This window comes from Prunus avium, chromosome 6 (genome assembly GCF_965620075.1).
Source record: "Prunus avium chromosome 6, drPruAviu1.hap1.1, whole genome shotgun sequence".
NCBI classification, from domain to species: domain Eukaryota; kingdom Viridiplantae; phylum Streptophyta; class Magnoliopsida; order Rosales; family Rosaceae; genus Prunus; species Prunus avium.
In genome coordinates, this window is record NC_142289.1 from 37,134,504 (window position 1) to 37,155,091 (window position 20,588).

General features: G+C 35.6%; 1 protein-coding gene and 2 long non-coding RNA genes across 6 annotated transcripts; 2 read left to right on the forward strand and 1 right to left on the reverse strand.

The window, feature by feature from the left end:
- Window positions 1-3,374: 3,374 nt before the first annotated feature.
- LOC148294137 (uncharacterized) lies at window positions 3,375-5,164 on the reverse strand. The gene is made up of 3 exons (XR_015836814.1): window positions 4,780-5,164; window positions 4,600-4,682; window positions 3,375-4,505 (listed from the first exon to the last, which is right to left on the reverse strand). It is a non-coding gene; the product is annotated as an uncharacterized LOC148294137 (long non-coding RNA).
- Window positions 5,165-13,700: 8,536 nt separating this feature from the next.
- On the forward strand, window positions 13,701-15,699 carry LOC110760144 (uncharacterized). The gene is made up of 5 exons (XR_015836460.1): window positions 13,701-14,354; window positions 14,482-14,713; window positions 14,825-14,893; window positions 15,157-15,208; window positions 15,296-15,699. It is a non-coding gene; the product is annotated as an uncharacterized LOC110760144 (long non-coding RNA).
- A 787-nt stretch (window positions 15,700-16,486) lies between these two features.
- On the forward strand, window positions 16,487-20,337 carry LOC110760145 (mediator of RNA polymerase II transcription subunit 15a). 4 transcript variants are annotated; one of them, XM_021962350.2, is made up of 8 exons: window positions 16,487-16,724; window positions 17,054-17,168; window positions 17,314-17,425; window positions 17,608-17,701; window positions 18,285-18,443; window positions 18,756-18,870; window positions 19,823-19,897; window positions 20,028-20,337. In XM_021962350.2, the coding sequence occupies exons 2-8, from the start codon at window positions 17,059-17,061 to the stop codon at window positions 20,053-20,055; spliced, it is 693 nt and encodes a 230-aa protein (XP_021818042.2). In that variant the 5' UTR covers window positions 16,487-16,724; window positions 17,054-17,058; the 3' UTR covers window positions 20,056-20,337. The 4 variants fall into 4 exon arrangements, with proteins under 4 accessions (XP_021818042.2, XP_021818040.2, XP_021818041.2 ...); XM_021962348.2 differs by having other exon boundaries at window positions 16,488-16,724; window positions 17,033-17,168; window positions 19,823-19,934; XM_021962349.2 differs by having other exon boundaries at window positions 16,489-16,724; window positions 18,288-18,443; window positions 19,823-19,934.
- The last annotated feature ends 251 nt before the right edge of the window (window positions 20,338-20,588 follow it).

A 20,588-nucleotide genomic window follows, 5' to 3' on the forward strand; every position in this document is an offset into this window, starting at 1 on the left:
ATTAGTTAATATAAGATAAATGAGAGATTACATGATTAATTAACTTAATTAATCTTTTTTTTAAGGATTATTACACGTGTCACTATTATAACAGTTTTGAGAAGCAAGAGCCTCCATGTACACTTGACAGAAGACATCAGTACATGATCTGGTTCGTTCGTTCATTCGAAGTAAACATAAAAACGCAGAGGATAACACAAAAATCCCATCAATACCCAAAATCCACAGACGGTGTTTCACTCCACGCAAATCACCAAAAAGGCCAAGTCTGCAACTTCACAGTTGATGAGCTAGAAATCAATTGCATAAAATATGAGAGAGAGAGAGAGAGAGGGGTACCGTTTCGAGGTTCCGGGAGAGGAGAGTGGATCCAAAGCCTGTGTATCCAATGCGAGGGAAACACTTGCCTGCAAGCGGAGAAACAGGGAAACTTTCCGGGTGACTATACTATTTAAAGAGTATAGCCGCGCGGCTATACTAGTCAAATATTCGAATATATTTTAAACCATATAGCCGATCGGCTATACTATTCGAATGTATTTTAAACCGTATGGCCGCGCGGCTATACTTGTGAAATATATTAGAATATTTAAATGGTATAGCCGCTCGGCTATACTGTTCAAAATACATTCCAATAGTATATATTCTAATATTTAAATGGTCTAGCCGGCCGTCTATACTATTCGAATGTATTTTAAACAGTATGGCCGCGCGGCTATCCTTGTGAAATATATTAGAATATTTAAATAGTACCGCCGCGCGGCTATACTTTTTAAAATACATTCGAATAGTATAGCCGGTCGGCTATACTGTTTAAAAAATATATTCTAATATTTAAATGGCATAGCCGGTCGGCTATACTATTCGAATGTATTTTAAACTGTATGGCCGTGCGGCTATACCTGTGAAATATATTAGAATATTTAAATAGTACAGCCGCGCGGCTACACTGTTTAAAATACATTCGAATAGTATAGCCGCTCTACTGTTTAAAAATATATTCTAATATTTAAATGGTATAGCCGATCGGCTATACCGTTTAAAATATATTCGAATATTTGACTAGTATAGCCGAGCGGGTATACGCTTTAAATAGTATAGTCGCCCGGCTATACCGTTTAAAATATATTCTAATATTTTAATATTATAGCCGTAGTAAAGCCGAACGGCTATACCGTTTAAAATATATTCGAATATTATACTAGCTGCCATCGCCTCTCACTCTGTTCTGCAACTCCTGTCTCTCCAGTCCAGTAACGTCAAGATACTCACCTCAGTCTCTACCCAAAATCCGCAGACGGTGTTTCACTCCACACAAATCACCAAAAAGGCCAAGTCTGCAACTTTACAGACTCTATTCTATTTCATGAGCTAGAAATCAATTGCATAAAATATATGAGAGGGAAAGGTACCGTTTCGAGGTTCCAGGAGAGGAGAGCGGATCTAAAGCCTGTGGATTTGAATCTTCTTCTTCTGGGTTCGCGGGTGTTTACTGCACTAATGGGTTTTCAGGAACAGGGATAGATCAGTTCAACAACATCTATCAGTTTCTCCTCTTGGCACCACCAGTCTCGAAGACAAAGATCACAGTGCTTCCATATGCATATAGATTCCAATAATTTCATAATTCAACCGGCATTGGTAGACAAATATGGTGGATATAAAACTAGAACAAAAGAAAAAAAACCTTGATTTTAATCGTATAGCCGCGCGGCAATACTTGTTCAAATATAATAGATTGTTTTAATAGTATAGCCGACCGGCTATACTATTTAAATATATTCTAATATTTAAATATATGGCCGAACGGCTATACGTTTTAAAATATATTCGAATATTTGACTAGTATAGCCGCGCGGCTATACGTGTCAAATATATTATAATATTTAAACAGTATAGCTGTTTAAAATATATTCGAATATTTAAATAATATAGCCGCCCGGCTATACTCTTAAAATATATTATAATACTTAAAAAGTATAGCCGCCCGGCTATACGTTTTAAAATTCGGCTAAATATTAGAATATATTTAAATAGTTTTTAAAATATATTCGAATTTTTAAATTGCAAACACTTCTTGAAAACACTTCTTGTTGACAATTCTTTGCCTTGAATCTGGCTGCAGTCGACTCCTCCAATTGTCTGTGTCCATTGCGGGCTCTCCATCTCCAAAAGGGCTCATTGGGGGCTCTCCATCTGCAGAAGGGCTGTCATCATCATCATCATCATCAGTGTACATCTCGTCTGTGTCAACTGAGGGTTCTCTTGAACCACCTTGAGGAGGCCGAGGCGTCTCATTATCAGTATCCATCAGTTTCTAACCAACAAAACACACCCTCAAACAAACAAAAACAAAACTTGAACTCCAAAAGATCGGAACCAGAAATTATCAGTACCCTGCTCCTATATACTAAAGGGTAGGGTCTAAAACCAGGAACAAATCAACCTAACAATTAGATAATGGATTCCGATCTTTAGTATATAGGAGCAGGGTACTGATAATTTCTGGTTTCCGATCTTTTGCAGTTCAAGTTTTGTATTTTGTTTTGTTTGAGGGTGGTGTGTTCTGTCGGTTAGAGCTGATGGATACTGATAATGAGAAGCCTCGGCCTCCTCAAGGTGGTTCAAGCGAACCCTCAATGGACACAAACAAGATGTACGCTGATGATAATGAGAGCCCTTCTGAAGATGAAGATGGAGAGCCCTCAATGAGCCCTTCAGGAGATGGAGATCCCTCAATAGGAACACATGGTCTGTGTTTCAGCTTTCTTTGTATTTTGGATAGCAATGTAGTCAAAGTTTAGCATGGGTTTCTTTTTACAGTCGGATTACCTACGGAAGATTAGTCTGAAGATGCTAACAACGGAGACCAAGTCTCAGAACACAACGGCCAATTCTTTACTGTCCAACTCTGATGGTAATAGGATACTACTGCCATTGTCTCCCTGCTTGCGCGACGTATAGGGATTGTGATATTTGTGTTTTATATGGAAAGCTGCAGGTTTGACAAAACAAAAATAGGGCGTTTTCCTGTGTTGTGTAGCTTCGTTGTTGTTGCTTAATTGCCTGAAAATGGTCTACTATTTCCTCCCCACAGGTCTTATCTGAAGAGACTCATTTCTGATATCTACGTTGGCGGTTAATTTTGTGATGATTGAATGAGTGTCAAATTTTGTGATCATTTTGAAATTTCCCTGTTGGTTGTTGCTTTTCTTTTTTACGTACATTGATTTGAGACATATAATGGAGGTGACATTTTGAGCATTGTTTGGTGATTAGATGATCACGGTGATTTCACATGAGGGCAAGCAAATAGAATTGGAAACAATAATCCCACAAGAATAAGGAAATTGTAAGAAAAGAGAAAAGCGCATACTTAGCCTAATTTACTAGCTTTTTCACTTACGTATCTAAAATAGGTGTGTAGTGTAGGGTAGAATACCATGATTCCCATTCAGGTTTAGACTTTAGAATCATAATTGAACAGCCTTTGCCTTTGATTTGATCTCCCTTTTAACTATTGCGGCCTTGTTTTCTGCATGTGATTGTTACCAAAACAACAATGCTAATAACTTTATTTGCTACAAAGTCTTGTTACCTTTTATATTATTGTTGTTTTGCTTACTCGTGTCTGTTGCTCTTTTTGTTTCTCAGCACCCACTCCTCAAACCAGAGCAGCTTCAGAGGCTTAAAATGTTCATGACCATGTTGGAGCGCCTCATATCAGTCTTAGAGATTTCCAAAAGTTGCATTTCAGCAGCAGAACAATATGTCAAGCTTGCTACAAAAAATCTCATCCAGTAACGGTTTGACTGTCCAAAGCCCATTGTTTGAAGCCCCCCTTGTACCTTCCACAAGCACCTTTGAGTCCGTCTCTAGGATAATTTTTCTATACCCTCGATTGATTGCATACTTGATAGCGCATAGACCTGCAGCTGCCTCAGCGACCAAGGCTGCACTACAATGGAAAGGCGTTGCCAGCCCCCGACTAAACAAGCCTTCCTCATTTCTAACTGTTGAGATTTCAATAACAGAGCTTAGTTTTGGGGAAGAAGAAGAATATGAAACGTTGCAGAGAAGAATAGAGATTGAGAGAGAGAGAGAGAGAGAGAGAGTTTGTTACTGAGCACTGATCATAGCAATGCACACACTCCCACACTGATTCATTCCAAAGGAAAGATCCTATTACATAATACAAGGAAAAGGAATGAAATCCAGCCTTACAATAGTGTCAGCAATATGAGCTAGTCACTTGGCACAAAACTAAGACATATGAGTCCTACAATATATGATTGAATCTAAGCCCTACACTTGTCTAGCTAAAGATTTAACCAGTAAATTAATAATTTACATTTCAACATGACTATCATTTTCTCACCCAGAGGGGCAGATTCATGTCATATCTGCAAATTTAGAGTAATGTGAAAGCAAAATCCGAAAACACTTATCTACATACAAACCGAGCAGGCCAATGATCAATGTAATCTGTCTGCAATCGCCTTAAGCTGCATTTAAACATTACATAACTCATCACTCAGCACAGCATAACACGAAGCGTTTAAACAGAAGAAAAATTACAAAATGTTTGCTTTAGCAAACCTGCCGACAATGGCCTCGGTGATATTCTTAGCATTCAAACGCTTGGGACCATCTCATATCCAAGTCATCTGCCCAGACGGTACCTGTAATATCAGAACAAATTTTCACACATCAGAAGTGAAAAGCAAGCTGGCACACCATTGTTAGCATGAACTGATACTCTCATAGCTACTTTACAACCTTGGTGGCCAAAACGACGCTCCTCACTCCTCCCCTGACCTGAGTTTGGGCTCGCTGAACCACTGGATACATTTCTGTACAGTCGAAGAAATTGATGCGGGACAGGAAAGCTTGGTCCAGGAGGCCAAACGACTCCAGAAACGTGTTTTGCTCGCCGAAAGTCATCGTCCCTGCGAAGAATGAATATATATTTGAGGATGAGAGGGAGGGCCGAAGAATCAGACTCAGAGTCGGTAAGATTGGGGGCGAGGTTGAAGAGAGGCACCGCCATTGCTTCGCCTGAGAAGCTCCTTGAGTTTGTCAACTGAGTGGAACGGGAAGGAGAAAAATCAAAGTATCTGCTATATCGGCGCAAGTTTGGTGGATTTTCAGGGGTTGGATAAGATAAAAACCGAACCGAGTTACTATCTATGTGTTCGAAAAATCGTCCAACAAATACAAAATAAAAAAGTAAAAAAAAATCCGCCTAGGCGGGCTAGGCGGATTGGGTCCTTTTTTTTTTTTTTTTGCCTGACTTTAAATAAAACCTAGTCTTGGAGGGATATGGAGAGTTAGATTTAGAGGCCTTGCGTTTCATTTCAAGTATTTTTCTTTGTAGTAACTTTTTCCCATGTTTTATATCAATTATGATTTTTTATAATTTATATATCCTTTTATTTTGCATGATTTTGGTATAAATTTATAATTTATAATACAAAATTATTATTATTATTTTTTAAAAATTGTTATAAAAAATATAAAAAATATAGTTTTCGTTTTCCGTAAAGCCAAACACAAAAACATTATATTATAAATAACATATAAATAAATAGGAAAGATTTTAAGGTATAATGAAATTGAAGAAAACAAAATAATAGGTAAGTAAAAGGAAAATAAATAATAAGTAAGAAGGTGAGTTTGGTACGGTGAAGCACGTCAAAGACGCTGTCCTAAAGCCTTTGTAGCCTCCCTATGTGCAGGTACTGACGGTCTACAAGACTCCAAGATACGACCCCTTGTACACAAACTCAAGATCCGCTATGAGCACGTTCATAGACGGATATGGGTATCCAAGTCATAGAACCATTGCCAAAATAATAATATAAAGTAGATAATATATATATAAAAATAGAAAAGGAGAGAATTAGTTTATGGTGGTGATTGTGGTATGTGATATTCTGATAGTGTACTGTGTGTATATCAAATGTGAAGGAGGAGTGACCTTTTATAGGCATCCAAAAACATGTAACCTTCACCAACCATAAAATTTCACCAACCAAAAAATTAAGGCATTCACCAACCAGAAATATAACCCCCACAATAAATAAAATAAAATAGCCAAAATAAATAAATAAATAAAACGGTTAAAATTTTAAAACCTTTTAAAATTCCAACAATCCCCCACAAGGTTTTTAAAATTTTACCGTGATAAAAAAAAATTGAAAAATATATAATATATATGGCAATATAATACTATGTAATAGGTGTAGGTGCCTTCCGGGCTTGAACCTTCACTTAGTGATGATAGTCTCCATTTGAGGAACCTGAGTGTACACAGTATTGAACTCGGCACCTTTGACCAAACTTCAACATATCCCACACATAGTATTAGTTGAGACTTGGATGCGAGGTAGCGCTATTTATGGCCATGCGCTCATCTTGATTCTCATGAGAGTTACTAGAAAATAGCCCAATTCTCATAGTCGCGGCCTCACGACGTCTCTCACTTAGGTGAGTTCTCCAAGAGTACATGTGACCTGTACCCTGCGGGAGTTTGCCCGCCTCGAAACTCATTCAGGGATAAATCCCTTCCTGACGTCACATAAAATAGCACTTTTGCCTTAGGGATGAGCAGAAGAATATCTCAAGGATATCTCCATAATTTTATCAGTGCTATATGAGTCACGCAATATGGATTGTTTCTACCACATTGAACTTCCTTCATGGGATCTCCAATCACAGAAGTTGGGTTACCTCCCTAGGTGACTCCCTTATGGGCTTAAGCACATCCCCCTCGACATTTTGCATTTATAGCCTCCTCCACGAGGCATGCATATCAAGACTAGCCTTCACAAGCCATATATAATGTAGGTCATATCTTTATTCTCCGTTTTAGTGCGCTCTAAACCTGCATGTTATTGGAAATATTTCCTACACAATCTTGCACACAAACGATTAGTGGATTTCACCTCAGTATAATCGGAAATTAGATACAGATTGGTATACATTTAAGTATAATAGAAAACATCATACATTAAATCTTATTATCAAGAGTACCTCTCAAGTCCATGAAACTTTGAGTACACCTGCTACCACTTATGAACAGCAATATAACAATTAATTCTTTAAATAAATTTAACTATAAACACTGAGTATTTCAGGATACTCTTACTCCCTTTTGTGCACTTCAAAGTGGCTGAAATCATGATCGCATATCCAGGTTGAAATTGTATCTTCTTGATTCTCAATAGGAACCTATAAGACAATAAGAAGTCTCTACGAAAATTTTATACCAAGGTAATCATTAGTTGCACATATTTTCATATCAAAATTGAAGACAAATTAGTCTCATAATAAAATTTTATAATATAAACAAATTTCACACGGACACAACATGTTTGCCAAGGAAATATAAAAAATTATTATGTCATTAGATGAATATAATGAATCTTTCCCATTAGAGCATACACGCAAAATTGTGGGAAAGAGAAGTGAGAAGAAAAGCCTACGATGGTAAAGCAATGCAATTAGACTATATAAATGGGTCTAACGTTTTTCAACATAAAACAAAAACTACTCAACAACCACACATAAAATTATAGCATTAAAGTTCCCTTTGAAAAAAAAAACAACTCCCACAAAAGAGGTCCACATGGTTTTAAAATAAATAATTATTATTATTAAAAGCAAATAACAATAAACATTTAAAGGCTAATTAAAGAGGTAATCAAACCATTTAAAACTAATCTCGAAAAATTGTATTCAACATAAAATAAGTATTGAAATTAATTTTGTATTTTGAACTCCCAAATAGTTAAGGAAATTCTAAACCCCCACAAATTAGGAAATTCTCAAAATATATGAAAGTTTATTTATTTTTAAAATTCATAAGATATGCCATAATACTTTAGAGGATTTACGGTTGAAAACCTTACACCAAAACTCAAAATTAAATGCCGCTTACAGTGATATAATTTATCATTTTATTTCAGTTTTCTCCAGAAGGTTTCACAATGTACACTTCCTGGCAATTAACTCAATGTGGCAGCTGTCAAGACTTCATAATCAAAAGAACATTAGTTCACTCAATATATTTTATCAAGATTAATGCAAGTAACTAATATGAAGGATTGCACAATTGAAATATATAGGCGTTGGCAAAATGAATCCAAGACATTTAAACAAAATGTAATTAATTGCATAAATGTTCAGAACATTAAAGGCAATAATCACCTAACAATATCAACAACTTTACTGCCAACAATAAACGCTCTAAATGTCATGAAAATTGACATTGAAGTTTTGAAACTGAAGCTGCATAAAATATATATATAAAAAATCTCGTAATTGATTGCAATGCAAAAAGCTTCTAAATAAGTTAGTAGCAATTAACCACTTTTGGAACTAGAAAACTAACGTCCAAAACCAATTATAGCACATTTAAGATTTGAATTATAGTACATTGGAAATATATATGTGAGTAATGAAAATTTTAAAAATGTACGCACATACACAAATATAAAAGGATCTAATACTGAGTTTGGTTTCAAAACAGGAATTCACATAAAACTAATATGTGCTATCAACAAATTAAAGTTTGACAAGATTGGGTATTCACACTGGATCCGGATCCTCTGCTATGATTTTCTCTGCCATGATCTGCTATACTTTAACTGTAATGCTGCCACATCATTAAAAAACAATCCAAAGGTAGAGAATATAGCACGTGTATTTTAAAAATAAATAACATATATTTTATATATTTTTTGACACAAAAACATAGTTTTCGTTTTCCGTAAAGCCAAACACAAAAACATTATATTATAAATAACATATAAATAAATAGGAAAGATTTTAAGGTATAATGAAATTGAAGAAAACAAAATAATAGGTAAGTAAAAGGAAAATAAATAATAAGTAAGAAGGTGAGTTTGGTACGGTGAAGCACGTCAAAGACGCTGTCCTAAAGCCTTTGTACACAAACTCAAGATCCGCTATGAGCAGGTACTGACGGTCTACAAGACTCCAAGATACGACCCCTTGTACACAAACTCAAGATCCGCTATGAGCACGTTCATAGACGGATATGGGTATCCAAGTCACAGAACCATTGCCAAAATAATAATATAAAGTAGATAATATATGTAAAAATAGAAAAGGAGAGAATTAGTTTATGGTGGTGATTGTGGTATGTGATATTCTGATAATGTACTGTGTGTATATCAAATGTGAAGGAGGAGTGGCCTTTTATAGGCATCCAAAAACATGTAACCTTCACCAACCATAAAAGTTCACCAACCAAAAAATTAAGGTATTCACCAACCAGAAATAAAACCTGAATATTAAATATTTATAACCCCCACAATAAATAAAATAAAATAGCCAAAATAAATAAATAAATAAAACGGTTAAATTTTTAAAACCTTTTAAAATTCCAACAGCCTAGGCCCGATTACTCTTCTAGCCGTTAGGCCCCTGCCTACCGCCTAGCGATTTTTAGAACATTGCTATCTACATATATAAAATTCCTCATTGCACCACATAATTGATATAAAATATTTATTTACTAAAAACCACCCTCAAATCAAATTATTTTTACATTGACAACTACTTCATGCTGATAATTGATACAAATATTTATTTACTAGCATTACCATTTATCCTTATTTTTTTTAATCAAATAAACAATCTTTATTACTTCTTTAGAAACAATCAAAATAACATTCAAAAAACAACAAGAAAAATTGGAGAAAAGAGGTGTACCAAGGGTGACCTCATAAAACTTTGCCTTGAAAACTCTCAGTGGAGGAAAATTCGGTCAAGGAAAAAGAGTACCACACACCTCCCTCAAAAACACTAAGCATCTTCTCTATTCGCCACCAGCGTAAACTAGCCCAAAATAATCACGGCCGTTCACGTAAGCCGAAGTCAGCCAAAAAGTGCGCCACTTCATTCCCTTTGCGAGGTTGATAAAACACGTCGCACTTGCAAATGCACCAATAGATTCCTCACATCTTCAACCACATTGCCTAGATTGCTCCAACATTCGCCAAATCCAGTACCAGGCGACACTGCCTCTTCAGAATCAGAAGCCAAAAGAAAATTTTGGTAACCTCTCCACAAAGCCATTAACAAACCTTCCCGCATCGCAGCGAGTTCGATTCCTTCAAGTCCAACATGTCCATCACATGCAAAACCAAAATAAAACTCACCATCATGGTCCATTCCCCTTATTCATATCTTATTAAACTATTTTCTATTAATTTTGGCCAAGAAAAACTATTTTCCATTAATACACTCTTTTAACTTGCTTTCTTTTCCATTTCCCAAAATTAAAAGTGGATTTAGAACGTTTGTAATAACAGAATAAGGGATAAGAGGGCAACTAATTATTGTTTAGTTTACAATTTAATTTTAGAAAATCCATCAAATCATTTTGGTAACATTGAATTAGATCTTCAAACATCTATAATTTTGATTTAGAAACCTAAAACATTTTCATTTTACTTTTCATTTTCTAAGTATGACATCCGTTTATTTGAAGGGCTAAAATAAGATAATCGATGTCATATATCTTTATATTTTCAGTTTGATTTCTCAACCGATAAATGATCTTGCATAACATAACATGTAGAAATCTTCAAAAAACTTATGGCACATTGTAGTTGTACTATCGTGTCTATAAGTGGGTCCTTTCAAATTGCAGCATCCCAACATGTCCATGTGTGTTGAGATACATGTTAACACATCACCAAAGAGCTCTCCAAACTCCATTTCCAATCCAACATGCCAATTGATCCCTGAATACGTGTTAACACAATCAATCATACTTTATAATCCAAAAAAACATAAACCAAAAGTTCCATCAAACCAATTTCACCCATAGGCACATGCATATGATGTGTGTGTTCATAATGCAGTATATTAATACTCAACATAATGACTTAATCAAACTATTTAGTCTAATAAAGGTGCATTAATATATTGTTTGGTAGATCTAAGGTGATTCATGACCAGCAATAACAACACATATGATGTACGTAATTCCATGTTAGAAGACTATATACTATATATATATATATATATATATGTAATATTCCATGTTACATTTAAATTTGAAGACTAATATATGTAAGACCTAAGCACATTTGAACTTTCATCTTAAATTCGGGATATCTATAATTAAAAGCCTTCAGCTTGGTTGTACGTAATTCACATATGATTAATTAATATAAGATAAATGAGAGATTACATGATAAATTAACTTAATTAATCTTTTTTTAAATAATAAAGCCGAACGGATATACTTTTTAAAATATATTGGAACATTTGACTAGTATAGCCGAGCGGCTATACACTTTAAATTTATTATAATATTTAAACAGTATTACCGCGCGGCTATACACTTTAAATTTATTCAAATATTTAAACAGTATAGCCGAGCGGCTATACGTTTTAATATGTTCTAATATTTAAATAGTATAGCCGTGCGGCTATACCATTGAAATATAATCGAATATTTAAACAGTATAGCCCCGAGGCTATACTGTTCAACATATATTTGAATACTTAAATCGTATAGCCGCGCGGCTATACGGTTGGAAATATAATCGAATATTTAAAACGTATAGCCGCCCGGCTATACCTTTGAAATATGTTCTAATATTTAAATAGTATTGCCGTGCGGCTAGACGTTTGAAATATATTCGAAATTTCTTGAATTGAAAAGGAAGGTTTAAGCTGTTCAAAATCTTAACTTTGATTTCATTTTTAGTTTTTGCAATTCAAGTTTTGTTATTTTGTTGATTAGAGCTGATGGAAGAGAACCCTCAATTTACAAGCACGAGATGATGATCAGCAGAGCGCTTCTGAAAATGGCGAGCACTCAATGGACACAGGCCCTCGTCAATGCGATCCCAAGGAAGCAAGCAGTGGAAGTTCTAGTGGACGTGTGGTGGGCTTTTTAACATCTAAGATGTTAATGTCTATGTGCGATTATGAATGAAAGCATTACCTTCTGACCAAAAAAAAAATTCTTGCTTGAATAAATTTTTTATTATTTCTAAAGTTTTATTACTTTTTAATAGTTCCAAAAGTAAACTTTTTCTTCATTATCTAATTGTTAGGTTGATTTGTTCCTGGTTTTAGATCGTACCCTTTAGTATATAGGAGCAGGATACTGATAATTCCTGGTTTCCGATCTTTTGCAGTTCAAGTTTTGTTTTTTGTTTTGTTTGAGGGTGGTGTGTTAATTTTGTTGGTTAGAGCTGATGGATACTGATAATGAGAAGCCTCGGCCTCCTCAAGGTGGTTCAAGCGAACCCTCAATGGACACAGACAAGATGTACGCTGATGATGATGATGATGAGAAACCCTCTGAAGATGGAGAACCCTCCATTGACGCAGACGAGATATTTATCGTTGATGATGATCCGCCGATGTTAATGGAGAACCCTTCTGCATATGGAGAGCCCGCAATGGACACAGACAATTGGAGGAGTCAACTGGCGCCAGAATTCAAGGCAAAGAATTGTCAACAAGATGTAAGTGTTTTTATTCTTCTTAAGAAATAGTTTAGTGGATTACATTATTTATCCTGAATTCACTTTTGTTGTTAAGAACTCTACCTCCATGCCATGCTTTGATGATGGTCAATAAATTTTATTGATTGTGTTGCATGTAAAGAATGGAGACATTGAAGAGGCATCTCCCTTTCTCTGGTCAAGAGGGATCACAGGAGCTCAAGAAATTTGCTGTAAGGTTTGAGGAAAAGATTTATGCTGCTGCCACAAGCCAGGTACTTCAATAACTCTTGGGTCCTGATTTTTCTTAGTATATGACAAGTAACTCTACTTAGATATGTACTGATCTGTACATATGTAATTTCTTAAATAAACATGGTCTGTGTTTCAGCTTTCTTTGTATTTTGGATAGCAATGTAGTCTAAACCTATTTTTTTTAAACTCCTTTAGGAGATTTGCACGTGAGATCAACCCACCTTTGAATTGTTTTATCCTTTGGCTTTGAAACTTGAAAAGCTTATTGGATAATTGGCTTTACTTGTTTTTTTTTATAGACACTTATCATCTATATTAGATAAGGCTTACTGGACGTGGCTTAGACAAACACAACCCTTTTTTTTGGTGTGAATTTTTTTGGTTCAACAGGAGCAGGGCCCTCGTCAATATGATCACGATTCACAAGGAAGCAAGCAGTGGAAGTTCTATTGGATGTGTGGAGGGCTTTTTAACATCCTCGCTGAAGATGTTAATTCAACCGGCAATGGTAGACTTTTGGATCGCAAGAAAAAATGGTGGATATAAAACTAGAAGAAAAGAAAAAAACCTTGATTGAAATAAAAACTCAACCTAATTCGTTTCATTCTCACTTATTTGATTTTTAGACTAAAAAATATATTTGACTATTTAAATAGTATAGCCGTCCGGCTATACTGTTTAAAATATATTCGAATATTTTAATCGTATAGCTGAGCGGCTGGACTTTTTGAATATGTTCTAATATTTAAATAGTATAGCCGCCCGGCTATACTGTTGAAATATAATATAATATTTAAAAAGTATTGCCGCCCGGCTATACAGTTTAAAATATATGCGAATATTTTAATAGTATAGCCGCCCGGCTATACATCTGAAATATAATCGAATATTTAAGAAGTATGGCAGCTCGGAAATTTATGATATTGTATTCAATTATGGTGAATTTTCAGTGTTAGTCAATGGAGAAATTTCTTAAATTAAAATTTTGAATTGAAAAGGAAGGTTTAAGCTGTGCAAAATCTTAACTTTGATTGCTTTTTAAGTTTTTGCAATTCAAGTTTTGTTATTTTGTTGATTAGAGCTGATGGAAGAGAACCCTCAATTTACAAGCACGAGATGATGATCAGCAGAGCGCTTCTGAAAATGGCGAGCACTCAATGGACACAGGCCCTCGTCCATATGATCCCAAGGAAGAAAGCAGTGGAAGTTCTAGCGGATGTATGGAGCGCTTCTGAAGATGTGAATGTCTATGTGCGATTATGAATAAAAAGCATTACCTTCTGACAAAAAAAGAATTCTTGCTTGAATAATACGTTTTTTATTTCTAAATTTTTAATACTTTCTAATATGCAAAAATGAAAAATGAAAGTGACAATATGCAGATGACGTGACATTTTTATATAATTATATAGTTTTGGTAAAGTTTATTATATAGAACTTGGAATCTGACGCTAGTCTGCGTAAATCGACGGCAAGTCTTCTATTTGACTTTTGAGCACGACGAGATAGTGAAATGAGGGAAACTTCCTGCAACTTAAGTGAGAAAGAGAGAGTGATCTTCATCTTCAAGTTGCCAAACCTTTCTCACTCTGCCAAAAGGTAAGAACTCTAAGCTTAGTTCATTTCATTATCTAATTGTTAGGTTGATTTGTTCCTGGTTTTAGATCGTACCCTTTAGTATATAGGAGCAGGATAATGATAATTTCTGGTTTCCGATCTTTTATAGTTCAAGTTTTGTTTGAGGGTGGTGTGTTCTGTTGGTTAGAGCTGATGGATACTGATAATGAGAAGCCTCGGCCTCCTCAAGGTGGTTCAAGCGAACCCTCAATGGACACAGACAAGATGAACGCTGATGATGATGAGAGCCCTCCTCAAGTTGCAGAACCATCAATTGATGCAGGAGGGGATTGGAGGAGTCAACTGCCGCCAGGTGGATGGCAAAGAATTCTCAACCGGATGTAAGTTTCTTCAAACAAACGAAAGTAAAAGAATTTATTGGGTTGATTTATTATTTATCCATGCTTTGATGGTCATTAACTTTTATTAAATGTGTTGCATTGCATGTGAAGAATGGATACACTTCAAAAACTTCTTCCCCCCGATCAAGTGGGACAGGAACTCATGAAAAGTGCTGTAAGGTTTGAAGAAAAATATTGAACTTCCATGAACTCTTCTTGGGGTTCTATTTTTCCTGCTACATTTAATACTTCTTAGACAGTGCTAAATGTAGGTGGTTAAGTTGGAGACAATATCGATGTTAGTATATGGTAAAGGGATCAAATGATTAAAAATATGAACATAAAGGGCATTTGTTGTGTTCTTGTCTTTACAGTTGTTTTTACTTGGAAATGTTTAGATGACCCTAACTTGTTTGTGTGTGTGTGTTTTTTTTTATCTTCAGAAAACATAAGTAACTTGCTTCAGTTGTAAGCCAGTTGCTGTGCTCCTTTTAGGTTTGGGCATCTTGTTTTGCAGCTTCCATTTTCCTGGCTTGCAATTCAATATTGCTGTTTTGTTTGACAGTGTGTTTGGTTGGTTAGATTTTATGGATATCGATAATGAGAGGCCTCTGCAAGGTTAACCACCAATAGTCGCCGGCAATAGGAGGAGCGAATTGCAGCCAGATTCACAGCGGGGACTTGTCAACAAGATGTAAGCATGCTCAAGTGGTTAAAAACATTTAAAAATATGCATCTGAGGTTCTAAGTTCGACCCTCCCTTCCCCAATATTTCTTGTATTAAGGAAAAAAAAAAAACTACAAATCATGGACCCCGTGAATTAGCAGAGGCTCCGTTAGGGTGAACTAGTCGTTTTCTTTTTAGTTGAAGCTTTTGGTTTTCTTCTTACAAAGTTCTGTGGCAACAATTCAGCACAACAATATGTCAAGCTTTGCAGCAAAAACCTAAGTGATCCGTACCAAAACAAGACTTCTATGTTCTAAACAAACAAATGTATCAATATCAATATCTCCTACATTGTTGGCCAGTTCAACTTTTAATTTGAAACTTGTGGAATCTGACTAGAAAAAATTAAGCCAAACCTCAGGAATTTTTTAGTAATAATTTTCAAAAGTACCAAAATTGAAATGCCTTATAGTTTTAGTCGGATGTTACGCAATTTGAGCCTTGCCTTTAATCAAAGGCTTAGAATGCCTCACATGCTAGCACTTGATTTATAAGTTAATAACTCAATTGAGTGGTGGTGGTATTCATGAACATGTTTACGTCTCCGTAATCAAAGTCGGAATAAAGGAAGAGTGGTGATTTCCCCACTCCAATTTTGTCCATTTACACTCCATTTTATAACTGAAAAAGGAGTGTAAGTGGTCAAAATGGGAGTGGGGAAATCATTACCCTAAAGGAATTGAGTTCTAATTAAGAAATTCAAGGTGTGATTTTCCGGGGGCTATAGCTATAGCTAGAGAAACAACCTATCATGAGTCAATTTTTTTTCACCATTACACCCTTCTGTTATTTCGGAAATTCCAAACTTGCCCATTCACTTCAATCAAATAAAACAACACCAAAAACAATTTTCAATTAATTAGTCAACGACTTTTAGGTCATCAACATCATTCCTACTAATTTTGGATACTTTAGAAAACAGCTTCAATGGAAATCCGAATTCAATTACTGTTAATACACACGATTAATTTTTTTTTTTTTAAAATACAAGGGATATAGGGGCAACGGGAATCAAATCTATCACTTTAAAAAACATATACCGGAAATAAGCCAAGTCAGCCTACCCAGATAAAAAAGACAAAAGATAAATATTTTTCCTCAGCTACCAATCAAAAGATGAAACGAGAATTTCATTGTTTAGAAGACTTAATTCTGAAGCAACCCAACCCGTTTCTATCCAATTGACAATTGAAGTTCCCGTCTTCTCCTACTTTAAGCTTTTCTCTTTGAGTCCGAATTGCTCCACTTCCAGTTCCAGTCGAACCAGTCCGTTCGAAGAAAACGGTAATATTTTATTCTCTGTTTTTTTTTTGGTTAATTTTCCTTGCCACTTCCGTTAAAGTTGTTCGATTATGGTTTTTCATTCATCGCTCAGATTTTCGTAATTTTTGCTGGGTTTCCGATAATTTGTGAATTGCAAGCTTTGTTCTTTGGATTTTTGCGTATGTGACTCTAGGAATAGTGTAGTGGAGAGAGTTTCGTGACAGAAGCTATGCTTTACAATCACCATCATCGTTCAAAGTTAGCGGCTTTTTTACAAATTTTTTCATCGAACTTGCTACTCAATATTTTTTTTGGGTTTTGTTTGACAGTTTTTGTTTTGGGTTGGTTAGATTTGATGGATAACGATAATTGGAGGCCCCCTCAAGTTGGAGAACTACCAATTGATGCAGGGGATTGGAGGAGTCAACTGCAGCCAGATTCACGGCAAAGAATTATCAACAAGATGTAAGCTTCTTTGAAAAATGAAAGTGAAAGAATTTAGTGGATTGATTTACTATTCATCCTGAATTCACTTTTGTTTTGAAGTGCTCTACCTCCGTGCCTTTGATGGTCATTAACTTTTCTAAAATGTGTTGCATTGCACGTGAAGAACGGATACATTGAAGAGGCATCTTCCCTTCTCTGGTCAAGGTGGATTACAGGAAATCGCGAAAATTGCTGTAAGGTTTGAGGAAAAGATTTACACCGCCGCCACCAGCCAAGTACTTTCATTACTCTTGGGGTCCTATTTTTCCTGCTACATCTAATACTACTTAGATATGTATATATGTGATATGTGCTACTATTTAATTTCTTACATATATATCATCTTTTTTGTGTTATTTATGTCGGGGATACTGGATATCAATGCATTCTAAGTTTTATGTGGACATCTTTTTTCCAGTTGGATTATCTCCGGAAAATTTCTCTGAAGATGCTCACTATGGAGACAAAGTCTCAACACAGAATGGCCAATTCTTCACAATCCAATTCTGCTGGTAAAAGAAGCAGGCTCCCCTGATCCGGGTGAAAAAAAATTGACAAAAAATGTGCTTTTGTTTCATGCACCTACACAGATCTCATTTACACTTTCAACTATCCCTTTTGATTTCCTGCATGTATGCTTTTAAAAATGGAGAACTAATGTTTACTCATACGTAGCTTTCTTCTTGATGGCTGGTTTCCTTCTTCCCACATCTCTTATATAAAAAGATTCATTGTTGATATTTATATTGGCTGGTAAGCATTCAAGTCTGTAATTCGTTTGTTGTATATATTCTTTCAGAAAAGGGATCAAATGATGAAGAATATGAGGGACATATAAGGCATTTATTGTGTTCTTGTCTTTACACTTGTTATTACTTTGAGATGTTTAGATGACCCTAACATGCTTTTGTGTGTGTGTGTGTGTGTGCTTGCTTCAGTTGCTTCAGTTTTAAGCCAGTTGCACCATTACACCATTCCCTTTGGTGTTCCAATCTCTGTTGAGGAATTGGCACTTGTGCATGTGCTTTGTTGTTTCAATTATTATTGTCATTAATTTTTCTCATTTGGTATTTATGCTTTTCTATTTTGTTTCAGTAGGTTCTTTCGGTGTGCAACCCCAAGCCCCCTATCAAGGGCAATTACTATCCATGCAGTTGTCGGCGAATCAGTCTCTAGCACACCAACAACTATTATCACAGAACATTCCAAATAACATTCCTCCTGCCTCTGGTTTACCCCAGACTCCTATCCCAAGTACTGTATCCTAACATGCAAAATATGTCTGGAACTTCCTAGAATAACCCCAAGTTTACTCCAACTTTTTATACATTAGATTCTTTTTTTGACATCCAATTCAGTCAAACTGATCTAATTCTTAGGTTTTATTCCTCGTTTTATATGGTACCCTTTATATGACCAAAAGAAAAATTGTTACTCTTCAGAGTGGAGCACCCATAGTTTCTGAATTTGGCTACTTTTAGGTTTGGGCATCTTGTTTTGCACTTTCCATTTTCCTGGTTTGCAATTTAATTTTCTGTTTATTTGATGGTGTGTTTGGTTGGTTAGATTTGATGGATACCCATAATGAGAGGCTTCTGCAAGGTGGTGAACCGCCAGTGGTCGCAGGCAATTGGAGGAGCCAATTGCTGCCAGATTCACGGCGAAGAATTGTTGACAAGATGTAAGTATGTTTAAAAAGAAATAAAAGCTAGAAATCATGGATCCCATAAATCATTAGAGATTCCGTCAGTGTGTACTCATCTTTTTAGTTGAAGCTATTTGGTTCTTCTTACATGTGCACTCACCAGTGGTCATTACTGGAGTCCTATATGTGCATTGGGAATGCAAAAGAATTGGTCTTACCAGATGTTTTGGTATGACACTTGGGCCGAATCTTATTCTCTCTTTCGTTCCTTTAACCTTGTCAAGTTGAGGTGTGTTATTTGGTTCATGCCAAAAGGGGGTTTGTATGGAGGTGCTGATAAATAGTAAAAGATTGACCATACCTATCTAGTAGCTTTTATATCAGAGACAGCTTTGTCATAGTTTTGTCATAAAAGGGCAATCTGAAATTCTCAATATTGAATGCAGAGGCAAGTTAGCAGTGAGTTTAAAATTGGAGGCACTAATTGAAGGAAAACATTCTGAGAGATATGGTGGATATATATCAGACCAAGACATCATAAAATAGACTCTGTACAGATGCATGTTCGTATACATACATGAAATGAAACCCACATGTGTTCATTCATGTGGATGTATTGAAGTTGACAAGGTTGAATAATATACAACCCTTTCTGCATGAATAGATGTTTTTATAGTGAAATTATTCCTTGCGGTCAAATTTGGATGCTGGACTAGTGACTGCTGAGGTCTGGCTCCATATAATGCATGCTTCGGATATTGAAGCTAAAAGATAACGTACTTTTTTCTGTACTAGTAAATGCCATTGCTGTATTCTTCTTTGGTTTTTTCCCCTGTGAAGTTTGCTGATGGATTATTCTTTGTGCTTAATCTATCCCTCACATATATTTTTCTTTCGGGAGTGATTCTTTACTCTGAATTCATGTTGTTAAGAACTCCACCTCCATGCCTTCATGATCAATAACTTGCTAACTGTGTTACATGTGAAGACTTAATACGTTAAGGAGGCATCTTCCCGTCAGTGGTCAAGAGGGAATCGACGAACTCAGGAGAATTGCTGAAAGGTTTGAAGAACGAACTTATGATTCTTCCTCAAGCCAGGCACTTCCATAACTCTTGGGTTCCGAATGATTTAATTTTTTTTCTTCCATAGTACATGCAATGTATTCTAAGTTTTGTTCTCTCCTTTTCCAGTCTGATTACCTACGGAGAATTTCTTTGAAGATGCTCACCTTTGAGGCCAAGTATCAATGGACAGCACCCACAGCCGCCCCCTCCAACCTGAAACGGCATCGTGTCTTCCCTTGACATGTGGAATTCACGCATTTCGTGACTTGGTCTTAAATAAAATGCACATATTTGTGATGAAAATTTTCAGAAACTCAAGTGTTTGTAGAAGAAGAGCAAGAAACAATTTCTAAACTGTTTCTAGTGCTCCTACTCTAGTAGGAACGCTATATTTGTATTTTATATTTTAGATTATATATTGTATATTCTTGTTCCATAGGCAAAGTTGCTCTTTTCTCATGGGTCGAACTTAGCCCAAAACTTGCAAATCAAGAAGGATTTAGCTACCTTTTAGTCATGCAAAGTTGTCTCCGACCCAAAATGTGATATATAAACCCACGACTATTTTATTTACACACCCTAAAATTCTGACACACTAACTTTATAAATGTTAGATGGATCACGTATAAACCATGAATTTATAACAGAAGGAGTGTAATTATTTAGGGTAAAACAAAAGACAACCTT